Here is a 13,446-nt window from a genome sequence, read left to right on the forward strand (position 1 = left end):
CGCCAGTTTACGGAGTATATACGGAGTACTTGCAGCTAATTGACGAGGCGACAAGGATTCGTCCATCTGCACCCGGACGCAGATCCGGCGGTGAAGCCGTTCGAAGTTCAAAAGGTGAGAGTCGAAAATAAAACAGCTCCGTTTCAGAAATGCTGTGTGACAGCACGAGGAGAGCAAAGCACAGACACCTTTTTTTTTAAAAATAAAATAAAATAAAATAAAAAAAAAAAAAAGAAAAAATATCCCGCCCAACTTTGGGTCGGAAGGAGATTTTTGGGATGCCCAACACCATTTGGCTGTGGAGCCTTCCGATCGTTTCCTGAGATTTGCGCTATTTCGACGATCAAGTCTGGCCTTGAAAATCTTTCTGGGGATGCGCCAGACAAACATTGAGACCAAGTTGAGGACAATCATCTCTTCATCAACAGGGAGGAAGCTGCGTGAATAGCGGAATCCCAGGAGCTTCCGATGTTATCGGGGACGGGGAATTCGCGCATGAGAGTAGCAAGCAAGATCCATACATATGAACGATTGGAAGGACCCGGGGTTCGCCGGGGAAGCTATCGTTAAGCCCTCGAGGAGCCCAAGCAATTTGAAATTCTCGCTGGTGTTAGTGTTGAAGATCGTGAGATAGTCTGCGGAGAAAAATGGTGATTGAGGGATTGCGCGCGTCATCATTAAATAATATTCTGCAAATAATGGTCTAATTTACCTGCATGGAAGAGGGCTTCGTATCGGCTTATTTCGAATCGTAATATCCTCATGAACAGTGACGTGAAACAGTCGGCCGTGCTATTTGCCGGGTTGCTGGGCGGTATTAACCATGGGAATCAATGCAGATTGAGTTCAGTACCCCTTATTCCCAGCTTGAATTGCTCTTTTCCTTGTGGCCGGAGTCTGCGAAGCCAAGTCTGTCTGAGGCGGAGAACCTTAGCTTCTGCACAGCCTTTCAACGACATCATTGGTTCTCCGTTCCTAGTGGGATCCAGCTGTGGTGATCGGCTGGGTTGATCCTGGTCGGGCCTGACCAACCTTAGAGGATGATAATGCACACCCCTTCTCACGATCGGGGGGTGGGAGTCCATGCTTGCTTGCTTGCCCCCCGGCACGAACGTTGGGGCGCGTATCGTCATAAATAATGAGCCTTTTTTGAAGGTAAAGACACATGGTATGCCAATCTTAACGCTGGAGAAATATGATTACGGCCCGCAAGGTGGTTGAATGAATGCGCTAAAGAAATGCATCGATCGCGGCTAACAAACCTTCTTTTGGGATGATTTCTTCCCGAATTTTGCTCGCTCGTCGTGCATGTCACATACCCCTTTTCCTTTCCTCTCGACCTGTTCAAAAAGGGTGATTTTGCCGGTTTGGCGTACTCCGTACGTGCCCTTATCATTGAAACGCGCCTCGCTGCCCCGCGGCAATCGAACTGTGCTCGAGCCGAACCCACCTGCATATCCGGTACGAAGCATCACAACAACTCACGGCTCAGAACGCCGCTCGGTTTCAGCGGTAACTGGAGCCACGAGGGGGGCCGCGTGGTTGGAGCTGCATAGGGAGTGGAAGCCGATCTTTTTGGGTTTCCCACGCGGCTTCATTCGTTCCCTGGGCCGTTGTCCAAAGCCTTTCTCTCCCTTGCATAACACCGTTGTTTCCAACTGGCGGGAGAAATTGCTCTGTGCTACGGACTACTCCGTCAGGAGTCCTCGTTTCCACGAATTGAGACCGCAGTCTCGGAGGTAATCTTTAATGTTCTAGATGTTGATCGGCACCACACGCCCCGGATGCCTACTGCTGCCCTGTTCTCGAAAAAGTATGCGAAGTACCGTTTTGATTGATGAAAGATGCCTACCATGTTGCCCATCCCAGAGCGAGTTTCGAGCATCTCAGCTTCCTCCGGCGAATTAAGCAGTCATCTGAGTAGACGGAATACATCGTCCAGAGTAAACTTGCTTTCCGAGACGCCCAATCACGACTCTCAATTGCGGAGTGAAACGTTTCTGGCAAGGATTAACAAAAGGAATCCACAAGAGTCACATTTACCTCAACCTGAAGAAGGAGAATATTATCGAGACGGAAATGGTGATGGAATAAATGCTGCAGACTCAATAAAAGGAGGATATCTGACGGAGCGTGAACTGAGCCAACGGGCGTCATCTCCCCTGCTGGGTCAGACATACAAGCGCAACCATCATGCGGGATTATCTTCCTTTCATGCAATCCCCAAACCTCTGCGCCCATCCGAGTCATCCTCGACGCTTCGGTCCATCTATGACCACCCCAGCTCACTGCCGTCGTACAAAACTTCAGCGAGTTCCCATAGCGATGTGAGTCTTAGGAATAATTTCCAGACTGTTACGCAACCAGCCCCTGATATGATGACGGGTCATGACATAAATGCTGGCCAAAAAGAGCGTCGAAAATCGTTAAAGCCCAAACGTCGACCACCCATGATCGATCTATCGAAACTATTCCCTAGGCCACGGGATACCGCCGTGTCGCTTCTTTCCCCCCACCGGTTGACGACTTCACCCTCTCCTGTCTCTCTCCATTCCGATGCGTCTGCTACTAAGCCCTCAAAGATCAATCGAATTTACAACGGCAATAAACTTACCAAAAGACCAAGGGCGAGAGACGCCGCAGAAATGCGCCTGAGGCTGCGGAAAGAAAAATTACAACGTGAAGAACAGGAACACGAACAGGATCAGGGATACTATGGCGAAAGACAACGATTGTACCAAGACCAGCGGCGGGAATTCCAACCCGAGATAACGCTTGGTCCCACATTGTCTCAGCGGCGGAAATACGATGGCTGGCGGGATCCCACTAAATATCGACATCGAACGGGCCCGGACTGGTTTGACGGTCCAGAGGGGCAAGTAAGCGATGATGATGAGGATTCTGTTATTGGAGAGCAAGAAGCGCAGAACACGGTGCCTGCCATGTTGGCTGCTCTCCAGGAAGTCAGTCGTCCTAGACATAGCAGTTTCAGCTCTGGTGGTCCATCTCTGTACAGATCCAACCTATCCAGAAGTTCAAGCCAAATTATGCCGGCCTCTTCAAATAGCTCGACTATTAAACGAGCGCCAAGTTCTCAGGATCTGAGCTCAGGGCACGTCTACCATCCAACTCCGATGCTCGACGGAAATCCGACGGGATCGCAGCCTGGTCGCAACGCTATTCCTGCCAATCGTGGGCCCACAAAGTCGCAGAATGGTGGTGCGGTCATGAGAAGACCAAGCAAGCTATCTTTAAACTCTAAAAACCTCAATGAGTCTAGTATGCTCTGTCTTTCATCGTCCGAAGATGACGAGGACGAGGACGATGATCGTGAAGATGCCACCTCAAGTTACGTCAATCGAACTGTGCTACGGGACAGCATTGCCACTCTTGATGAAGGTGCTGAAATCTGTACTGCGCAAGCTATCGAAACTCGAAGCCATTTCTCTATTAAGAGAGTACCAACAGGTCATTCTGTTAGAACACGAACGACCCGATCCACGGCTCCGACTAGCCAAAATAATTCCGCTGCCTCCAGCGTCATATCATCGAATCGGAGTCGGAGTGGCTCAGTAGGCTGGTCCAGCCAAATCCCAAGTATTTCGGAGCCAGCAACTTCGCCGTCGTTGCATCCATCCACAGCACAGAGTCTGGACTCTCGCCGTCCTGGTTCGAAATCTCAATCAAATAAACAGAACGCACCCCCAAGCAATCGGAGGAGTCGGTTTATGGCTGTTACTCGACAGGAAGAATATCTACTTGAGCTTATCCGGCGAAACAAAGGTAGTATTCCAACCAATCTCTTCACGGAAGCGGAGTTGAGCGGCCCTGAGCCAGAGGGAAAGGTTCACCATGCACATCGGCCGACTTCTGCATACAACTCCGACGTCTCTTTTTTGAAACTCAGCCCAGGGGTTCCACCTCGTGGAAAGCCACGATTCCATGCCGATACGAGCACGCTCTCAGATGGAGGCTCGCTGGCGGTGTCTGATCCTGGTGATGCGCTAACGGAGCACTCCGGAGCCTCCCCTCGAACCAGCCTAGTCCATTCCGATACATTTTCCTCCCCGTCTACCGGGTTAGGGTCACCCCTTACGCCAACTTTGCCCACTATTCAACGCCTCCCGTCACGTAAATCTCATCGCTCACAATTTCCGACAGCAATCCAGGAGGAACGACGCCATTCTAGGACCCGTACGGATAGCAGCAGCGCCATAGTGTTTGACGGTGATGAGAACGGCGGGAACGATACAGAACAAAGTGTAGATCTACCTATCTGGGCCCTTGGCTGGAGTAACAATGAGCCTTCTAATGTCGCAGTGGTCCACTGATTCCATTTTGTCGTCGATAGGGATGGTATTTGCTGGCAATGCGTCCCTACTTCCGCCACACATTGCCCTTCGTTGAATTATAACATTACGACTTTCCATTCTCCTATTAAATAGCTACATACATATTCATTACTCCATTTCTGAATTCGAGAACAGCTTATAGCTATCCCCTTAGCATAACTTAATGGTTATTGTTCGCAATTTTTCCCTCTGCCCAGATCAAATGACTTGTGAATAGTTTAGTTAAAATTCCTTGCATGTTTCGATTTGGGATTTTTTCTCCTTTTTTTGAACCCATGATACTTGGACATTATGTTGGAAGTGTTTCAGCATTGTTTACTAGGATTTGCATGAATAGCATAGACTGTACTCTGTAAGAGCGATTGTTTCTACAGAGTAGATTGAATCATCATCACATTGTGATTTTGACGGGAGTGTGAGATCCCTCAGCCAACAACCCCTGAAGGGGAATGTCTCCCCCGATTGTGATCGAGCGAGCCACAGGTCCAACATTCCTCCGTATCCCGGGACTGCAGGGAACATTCGCCGATCACCCAGAACTAGTAAAGCTGCCTGACAAACAAGCATTTTTCACAGGCCAAGCAAGGGGCTGGGAAGCTCGTGAATGCTGTCAAATTGCTTGATGACCTATTCATAGCACTTAGCTTGAAGAGGTTAAAGCTCAGAACTCTCTTGGGCCCAGCGAAAAAGAAAATATCCTCCAAGCTGAACCAACACAGGAGCAAAGAAGAGATTTTTTTTTTTTTTTTGTTATTGAAATCGTGTGACATTTTTAGGATTTCTTGTTTTTGTCTTGCTTTTTTGATCGTTTTGTGTTTCTTCAGCTTTCCTGCCTTTGCCTTGTGTCCTTGTTTCTGAATTTTGAGGTTCATTTCTCCCAACAAGGGGATTCGTCAAGCCCCGATTTTGCGGGGGCCTGAGGACTATTGGTGTCTGGTACGGAGTACAACTGCTGTACAACAACCTTAAATGAAGCACAGCTGATGGAAGCACCTGTAGGGCCTATATTTTGGGTCATCATCAGATATCACGCACACCAGGGAAATATCAGTTTGTAGTAGGAGAGTGGGGGGGTTGTGTGCCTGAGCCCATCGTGAGCTTGTTCACCATGGGCAGGGATGTACAGAAGCAGTCTTCGTGGATGGGGGTACGGGGAAGATATGTCTTTCTGGTTCTGGTATGAGAAAGCTGCCTCGCTCCCAGTGGTTGATGAATTTGCTAATTAAGCTTGAAATGCTTTGCAGTTGACGATTCAATGTTCTTCTTCGATTTTGGTAAGAGAAACCTTTCATATCCTATTTACGATGGTATCACGACTGCAGCGCCCAATGGCTTTGCAAAGCACGGGTATCGAAAAGGATGTGAACATTGCTGACATGGAAAATTGGGAATGAACTAGTTGCTTCATTATTCTAGAGTTATGCCCGTTGTGGGCGACCAGAGATATATTACTTCTACCGCGGTTTTCCTGAACGAGGTTATCAAGCTCGCGATATGTCTGACGATCGCTCTATACGAAGTATCTAAATCCGCTCCTCCTTCTATGCCTGCGACCTCCTTGTTCGGATCGTTGGCTGCCGCAATCTTTACCGGTGACAGTTGGAAGCTTGCTGTTCCCGCGGCGCTCTACACGATCTCGAATTCCTTGCAGTACATCGCTTTGTCGAACGTGGAGGCCGTGCAGTTTCAGGTTACATACCAGCTCAAGCTCATTGCCACCGCTGTATTCGGGGCGATGGTCATGCGAAAGTCTCTGCCGTATGCGAAGTGGATGATATTGTTGCTTCTGGTTGCGGGCGTCGCGTTGGTACAGATCCCTCCGGTAGACCCGCATGAACTCGATCGTCGGACACATGTATACCTTCCCAGACGGCTCTCGGATTTGCAGCAATTTGGAGTCGCTGCAGGCCCGGTCTTGCGAAAGCGATCTGCTACCTATGAAGGTATCCAGGACGATATGATTCAAGGACATCCGGTGTTTAATGCTAGGACGGGTCTCCTCACGACCCTGGGTGCATGCTTTGCTTCCGGGCTCGCAGGGCTATCCTTTGAGAAGGTCCTGAGGGATAGCACTCAGTCTACTTCCGTTTGGATTCGAAACGTACAGTTAGCCATATATTCGATTTTCCCGGCTTTGTTTATTGGCGTTATATTTCTTGACGGTGAACGAGTTGCTAAGCGAGGATTTTTCCACGGATATAACTGGACTGTATGGAGCGTCATCGCTGGTCAAGCGGTTGGTGGTATTGCGGCCTCATTCTGCATCAGCTATTCCGAATTGGGTTTGCTGCAAGCCGCCAGTGCAATGAGCATTGTTCTTAGCTCGCTGGCGAGCCCCTTTTTCTTCGACATTCAAGTTTCTGCCTACGTAAGTTCCATGGTTCTCTTCTATTGAAATTTACGCCCGATCTTATACTTCGCTGCAGTTCATTCTTGGGACATTGATTGTTCTAGTCGCATGTTTCGTTTACATACCCAGTCCGCTCAATGCCAAATCGGATCTACGCCCGCGTCTTCCTCCGATCCGAATTGAAAAGGCGAAATCATCCCCTGACACCGATGGGTCGGGACAGGAGCTGGCTGTTCCGCCAAACGACTTTTCTATCAAATTGCCGACCACACCCCTGATTTCAGAGGCGTCGGCTCTTACTACTTCACGTCCTGGTTCACCTTCTCCGGCGAGGCACCATGCTAGAGCCCATTCTTCTCGTGGTTATTTCGGAAGACAGCACCATGAAAACTAATCTTTCGAGGGATGTCGCTGGCTAGAGATCAGATAACAACATCATGCGCTCATGCCACATGCACCTGTGTTTGAAAAACAAACTGCAGCACAACTAATTGACTGGACAGATTATTTTTTATTCCAGTGGGACAGGAAGCGGGAGTCTTGGTTTCCGCGATGAATTCTCCTGCGATCTTCTGACGAATATAAAAAAAGTGTACAATTTTTATGACAGACGCGGGGATTTCTTTTCCCTTTTCTTCCTCCCTTTTTCTATCTTTATTTTCTGCATCAAACTCTCGGGGACCATCGGTTTGGATCCTTGTTTTATTTTCTTTTTATTGTCTTAAGAGGTTCTTTCGGGACATTTATGTAGGAAGATGGTTGGTGGTCTTTCGAAACCGGTATTTAAACGCAGAATTGATTTCCATGAGCAGGTAAAATTGCTTTCCGATATATCTAATATCAGACGAAGAATATTACTCTTGTTGCAGTTCGTCATGTGTTTTTATCTTTTTCTTTATTTCTCTTTTCATTCGCTACTTTTGGCCGAAAAGGGGGGAGTTGCCTGATCGGGAATGCTAGCTGCCCGATATCACGTGTGGGCGGGTTTTTTTACGCCGTCCTCGACAACGTTTCCTGTCTCCTGCGGAATAGACGACGCCCTTCCAACAGAACAGGCCCCGGAATCTCTTCATCCTCGCCCTGGTGGGGTACTCTGCTGAAAAGGGTGCTACTACAACGTTGTAGCTCTGCTACGCGATTGTGGTGCAATCTCCGGGATACCGAAGCCGTGAACCGGCTCTACCTTCAGGGATAGCCCGTAAACTCGCTGAGGTCGTCATGGATGACGGGGCTGGCAAGAATGCGCGACAACTTCTCAACACCTTCAGGTATCCTTCCGCCAACCGGTCTAAAATATCCTATGGTAGCCAGACAAGATTCAGTTCACAAATGATGCCATCTTCTCGGCCGTCATGGCCGTCGCGGATGGAAGGGCTGGTCGACTCCGACCGTGGCGTGGCTCAATTGCCATCGGAGCACAATGATCTACCCCTTGACGCTTTTGGTAGGTTATGCAGTTAAGAGGTTCATCTGTTTATGGCTAATCGAGCTTGAAAAGACCGGGAATTGCTTGCCGAATTAGAACATGAGCAACAGATACCTCCTCACACTGGGAAGCAAGTGTGTACCCTTGGAGCGCGGGCTTATACACCGGGGCCGAAGCCTTCTAAACTCTTTTGCAATTGTAAGAATTCCGTTTGCCGGTAGACCCCATTTAATGCTATTCACTAATTATTACATCATGTAGCAGCCAAAACTCCTAGTGGTCCATCTCGCGCAATAGCTTCTAGCCCTCCGGAGTTGGAGCCTCTTGACAGCCCTCTCAAAAGCGTTCACGGTGGGAATAGACCAGCGTCCATTGCTCGAGCTAACCATCAGGAGAATATTCGCTTTCATTGGCCATTGCCCATGACACTCTCCTCTCCCCGTACTCCATGTCCCTCTGGCACCGTGGCTCCCAACAACGAGCCTTGTGAGATACAGCTGAAGCATGCACCGCCAATTATACAAGGAATTCAACTAGTACCTACCCACGAGTTACCTGACCGGCTCCGGTCCATTTTTCCATTTTCTGTTTTCAACGCTATCCAGTCCAAGTGTTTCCGCCCGATTTATCTCAAAGACGACAATTTCGCCATTTCGGCGCCTACCGGAAGCGGAAAGACTGTGGTTATGGAACTGGCAATTTGCAGACTCATATCGAAGATTAAGGATAATAGGTTTAAGGTAGTGTATCAAGCACCTACCAAATCTCTCTGCTCCGAGCGATTTCGTGACTGGTGTGCGAAATTTGCCGCTTTTGATCTCCAATGCGCTGAGCTCACAGGAGATACGGAGCAGTCTCAGCTCCGAAACGTTCAAAATGCGAGTATCATTATCACCACCCCAGAAAAGTGGGACAGTATGACGAGAAAATGGAAGGACCATATGCGGTTAATGCAACTCATCAAGTTATTTCTGATCGACGAGGTTCACATACTAAAGGAGACTCGTGGCGCGACTTTGGAAGTCGTAGTATCGAGAATGAAATCAGCGAACTCGAGTGTTAGATTTATCGCTTTGAGTGCTACAGTGCCTAACTCCGAGGATATTGCAACATGGCTAGGGAGAGATCCTACTAATCAACATTTACCGGCTCACCACGAACGATTTGGGGAGGAGTTTCGTCCTGTCAAGCTCCAGAAGTTCGTTTACGGATATCAGTCTAATGGGAACGATTTTGTGTTTGAAAAAGTCTGTGATTCAAAGTAAGTCATTCAATCAAGAGTATTCCAAGAAAATATTATAGTTTTCTAGATTTACTTTAAAACAAGCCTGAACGAGGTGACTAGATGCTGATCCTTCGTAGGCTTCCTGAAGTTATCTCGAAACACTCACGAAGAAAACCTATAATGATTTTCTGTTGTACTCGTCATTCTGCGATTTCAACCTCAAAGAATTTGGCAAAATTGTGGACGGCGACAAATGCTCCTGGTCGCCTGTGGAATAGCCCAAAGAAGCCAATTATAGTCCAGAATCAAGACTTGAAAGGTAAATTAGCTCTTGTAGCATCATATAAGCGGTTTGTTAACGAGGTCAATAGCAACTGTCTCAACAGGGGTGGCCTTTCACCATGCTGGTTTAGATACCAGTGACAGACACGCTGTCGAAATGGCATATCTCCAGGGGCATATAAGTGTAATTTGTTGCACTTCTACCCTAGCTGTTGGAATTAATCTTCCTTGTCATTTAGTGATTATAAAAAACACTGTTTCATGGCAGGACCATCATCGCAGAGAATATACAGATCTAGAGACGATGCAAATGCTCGGTCGAGCAGGGCGCCCTCAATTTGATAATAGCGCCACCGCTGTGATCTTGACCAAAAAGGAGAGGGTAGACCATTATCAGAAACTGGTGACAGGATCGGAACCGTTAGAAAGTTGCCTACATTTCAATTTGATAGACCATTTGAACGCCGAAGTTGGCCTGGGCACCGTGACAGATATCGAATCCGCCACTATGTGGCTCGCCGGAACTTTCTTTTTCACTCGCCTGCAAAAGAATCCAACATACTATAATTTGAAAGAAGGATGCGATAGGGCAGACGAAGAGGAGATGATGAGACAAATATGCGAAAAGGACATCAAGCTTCTGCAAGAATGCTCGCTCATCACGGAACGAGTTCCATTGAAATCTACCGAGTTCGGCGATGTGATGGCTCGTTATTATGTAAAATTTGAGACGATGAAAGCCTTTATAGCGCTACCGCCAAAAGCTAAGATGTCAGAGATTGTAAGTGGTCCATATAAAACGAGCGTTCCGGACTGACACGTAGGAGCTATCTGCCATCGCCCAAGCAGATGAATTTCGGGAAATCAGGCTCAAAGCCGGCGAAAGGTCCTTATACAAAGAAATAAACAAGTCCGATGGGATAAAATTCCCAATAAAGGTCGATATCGGACTCACCTCTCAGAAAATTTCCCTGCTTATACAGTCAGAACTGGGTAGTGTTGAGGTTCCAGCCGCGGAGCAGTACCAGAAACATCGATTCACGTTTCAACAAGACAAGAGCCTGGTATTTGCCCATGTTAATCGGCTGATTAGATGCATTATTGATTGTCAGATATCCCGTGGAGATTCGATAAGCGCCAGGCACGCTCTTGAGCTTGGTCGAAGCCTTGGAGCAAGGGTTTGGGATACTTCACCGCTGCAGATGAAACAGATAGATCAAATTGGTGTTGCTGCTGTGAGGAGACTCGCATTAGCCGGCATTAATAGCATAGAGGCTTTGGAGGCCGCTGACGCCCATCGAATTGATGCCATCCTAAGTAAGAACCCTCCATTTGGTATGAAGCTTCTAGGGCGGCTCGAACTTTTCCCTAAGCCTAGGGTCTCTCTAAAGATGATTGGAAAGGTAAGAGCCAGCAATAGGTCTTGACGGCTTGCGCATATTTGCTAAAATTTTCACTGTAGGAAACAAACCCCGGAAAATGGCCTATAGTCACATTCAAGGCAGATATCGGTTTTATAAATGAGAGAATTCCAAGCTCATTTAACAAGAAGCCAGTTTATGTCTGTTTCCTAGCGGAGACATCTGACGGTAGAATCATCGATTTTCGGCGGATAAGGTATGAGAAATATCAACGTTATCCGATTTTCAGGAACTGACCAAGTGTAGCGCCAGCAGGCTACACAGCGGTCAAGATATTATGCTGAAGGCGGAGCTCACTCATTCATACCAGCACATCACATGCTATGTAATGTGCGATGAGATAGGTAAGCGTATAGAACTTATGGCCAATGTACTGCTTGTTCTAATTCTGGCTGGGCAGCTGGGACGTTGCGGCAGGCAGAATTAAAGCCAAATTTCCCAGAATCTTACTTTTCAGGAGCCAAAGTTTCACGCGCCGTTACTACTCCTTGGCCTGAAAAAAGTGTGGCCCGAAGTCCCATTGGAAACGCCACACTCACCGGCAAACGTCCCGATGAGTTCTCTAATGATGGTCTCGATGATAACGACTTAATTGCTGCCGGTAAGCCCGTTGAAGAAATCCATTCATGTTTTAGAATTCTTATTGGCGAACAGTGGACAGCTTGAATGTACGGAATAAGGACGTATGGGCCAAGCAGTCGAATGATTCTACGAACGTTTTGAAGAATTTGAGCCAGCTAAATGCTCAAGACAAATCCGAGGCTCCTATTCAGCTTAGTAACGGAAAATGGGCCTGTAGCCACCGGTGTAAAGACAAGACTGCGTATAAAATTTCTTTTGATATACTTATGAAATAAAAACTGATAGTTATACAGATGTAAACATTTGTGTTGTCGAGAAGGCATCGATCGGCCGCCAAAGATTTCCCAGAAGCCTGGAGGCGAAGAACCGATAGGAAGCGTCGAAAAGGCCCATGGAGAGCCTGCGAATATCCAGGTATCATCAAGCTCGAATTTTAGTCAGATATCCGTACCAAATAACAACAGATATAATCACAGTGATACTGATGTGATTGACCTTACGGGCCCGAGTAACGTCGTGAAGTCCGCGCTGCGATATAAATACGTGAAGAAGAGGAATGAAAAGGAATTCGACTTTCAGAAGCCGTCTATAGCAGTAGAACAGCATGCATCCAAGTCAAATACGGTCAAAGCGGATAATGTAAAGAATCTTAGTGGCACCTCCTTTCTCGGTTCCGGTTGGGAGAATGGGTTAAACGGTGATGCTGACAGCTCTAGCGACTTTGGAAGCGTTGACATAGACGACCTGTTCCCTCTTTACAATGAGGTCAATTCTGAACAGAATACAGATGACCCCAAGTCCACCGTATGTCGCAGTCCGGTAAACAATTTCGACTATGACGATTACTTCGACGTAGATGTTGACAATACTTTTGAAGCACATCAATCACCTGAAAATGAGGTTACAGAATATGACCAATATATCTTGTCTCCAGACAAGCCCATCCCGGAGGTCTTTAGTGCAGTTGAAGAAAGCCCTGCAAACTCAATATTTTTAAAATTCGAAAGCACGGTCTCACAACAAGCTTCACCTTTGAAATCCACTCTGAATCCAACTATCTTTTCTCCTACTGGCGTTGACTCCCTGCTCAACCCGAGCGTCAGTAGTGATTCTCTGTTTTTCCATACTCCTAGCCGCTCCGGGACAAAAAGGAGCCGTGACGATGGAGATAAAGGAGAGCACGAGCTTATAGAATCCGATTCGAAGCGAGTACGGGTGGACGCAAGCGGCAATTCAAACACGGGCGAAGCTCTCGATGGATGGGAAGAGGTTGATTTAGAGTTGCTTGAAGAATTCAAGGATATTGTGGATTTCGTTTGATTTGAAATTGCCATGTCTCCCGTTTACCTTTGCCCAAGTCCGGAAACATTGCTATGATTGCAGAATAAGATGTGTATCTATGGGATTCAACAGATGCAAGGAGAGATATGAAATTAAATATAAAATGCATTAGCTCTAATTTACATCAACAAGCAACGCCCCCTTCCAGCGGAATATAATCAAAACTGGCATTTCCCCTTAACATCATTTGACTTGGAGAGATCTGCTGCAAACACAGCGTAAAGGGGTGGAAGACAGAACAATCATGAGCACGTGAGTACTCACGCTAAATTGCCCGGCAACAAAGACAGAAAATGTGTAGTTAAATGTTCAGTTATATACAACATACAACACACAAGAGTTGCACCGCAACTAAGTGAGTCTCCCTGCTTTTCTGTCTCAGTAATCAGCGTCACGAACAGGCAGGTATTCCAGAACTCCATTCCGGAAAAAGAAAAAATATCTTTCTGTTATCCAGTCAAACCTAT

The 13,446-nt window shown here is 47.3% G+C and overlaps 4 protein-coding genes across 4 annotated transcripts; all 4 read left to right on the forward strand.

The window, feature by feature from the left end:
* Positions 1 to 1,853: 1,853 nt before the first annotated feature.
* D8B26_001537 (uncharacterized protein) lies at positions 1,854 to 4,339 on the forward strand (the record flags this gene model as incomplete). Its single annotated transcript, XM_003065530.2, has 1 exon — positions 1,854 to 4,339. One exon carries the CDS (start codon positions 1,854 to 1,856, stop codon positions 4,329 to 4,331), a length of 2,478 nt encoding a protein of 825 aa, XP_003065576.2. The 3' UTR covers positions 4,332 to 4,339.
* A 773-nt stretch (positions 4,340 to 5,112) lies between these two features.
* D8B26_001538 (uncharacterized protein) lies at positions 5,113 to 7,571 on the forward strand. Its single transcript, XM_003065531.2, has 4 exons — positions 5,113 to 5,529; positions 5,597 to 5,626; positions 5,752 to 6,720; positions 6,779 to 7,571. Exons 1-4 carry the CDS (start codon positions 5,461 to 5,463, stop codon positions 7,094 to 7,096), a joined length of 1,386 nt encoding a protein of 461 aa, XP_003065577.2. The 5' UTR covers positions 5,113 to 5,460; the 3' UTR covers positions 7,097 to 7,571.
* A 349-nt stretch (positions 7,572 to 7,920) lies between these two features.
* On the forward strand, positions 7,921 to 9,393 carry MER3_1 (Sec63; the record flags this gene model as incomplete). Its single annotated transcript, XM_066123566.1, has 3 exons — positions 7,921 to 8,146; positions 8,201 to 8,326; positions 8,390 to 9,393. 3 exons carry the CDS (start codon positions 7,921 to 7,923, stop codon positions 9,391 to 9,393), a joined length of 1,356 nt encoding a protein of 451 aa, XP_065979640.1.
* Positions 9,394 to 9,939: 546 nt separating this feature from the next.
* MER3_2 (Sec63) lies at positions 9,940 to 13,149 on the forward strand (the record flags this gene model as incomplete). Its single annotated transcript, XM_003065532.2, has 7 exons — positions 9,940 to 10,416; positions 10,463 to 11,038; positions 11,098 to 11,252; positions 11,303 to 11,400; positions 11,457 to 11,657; positions 11,711 to 11,879; positions 11,932 to 13,149. The coding sequence occupies 7 exons, from the start codon at positions 9,940 to 9,942 to the stop codon at positions 12,956 to 12,958; spliced, it is 2,703 nt and encodes a 900-aa protein (XP_003065578.2). The 3' UTR covers positions 12,959 to 13,149.
* Between the last annotated feature and the right edge of the window lie 297 nt (positions 13,150 to 13,446).

The sequence above is a fragment of the Coccidioides posadasii genome, chromosome 1 (assembly GCF_018416015.2).
Source record: "Coccidioides posadasii str. Silveira chromosome 1, complete sequence".
Taxonomy (NCBI): Eukaryota; Fungi; Ascomycota; class Eurotiomycetes; order Onygenales; family Onygenaceae; genus Coccidioides; species Coccidioides posadasii.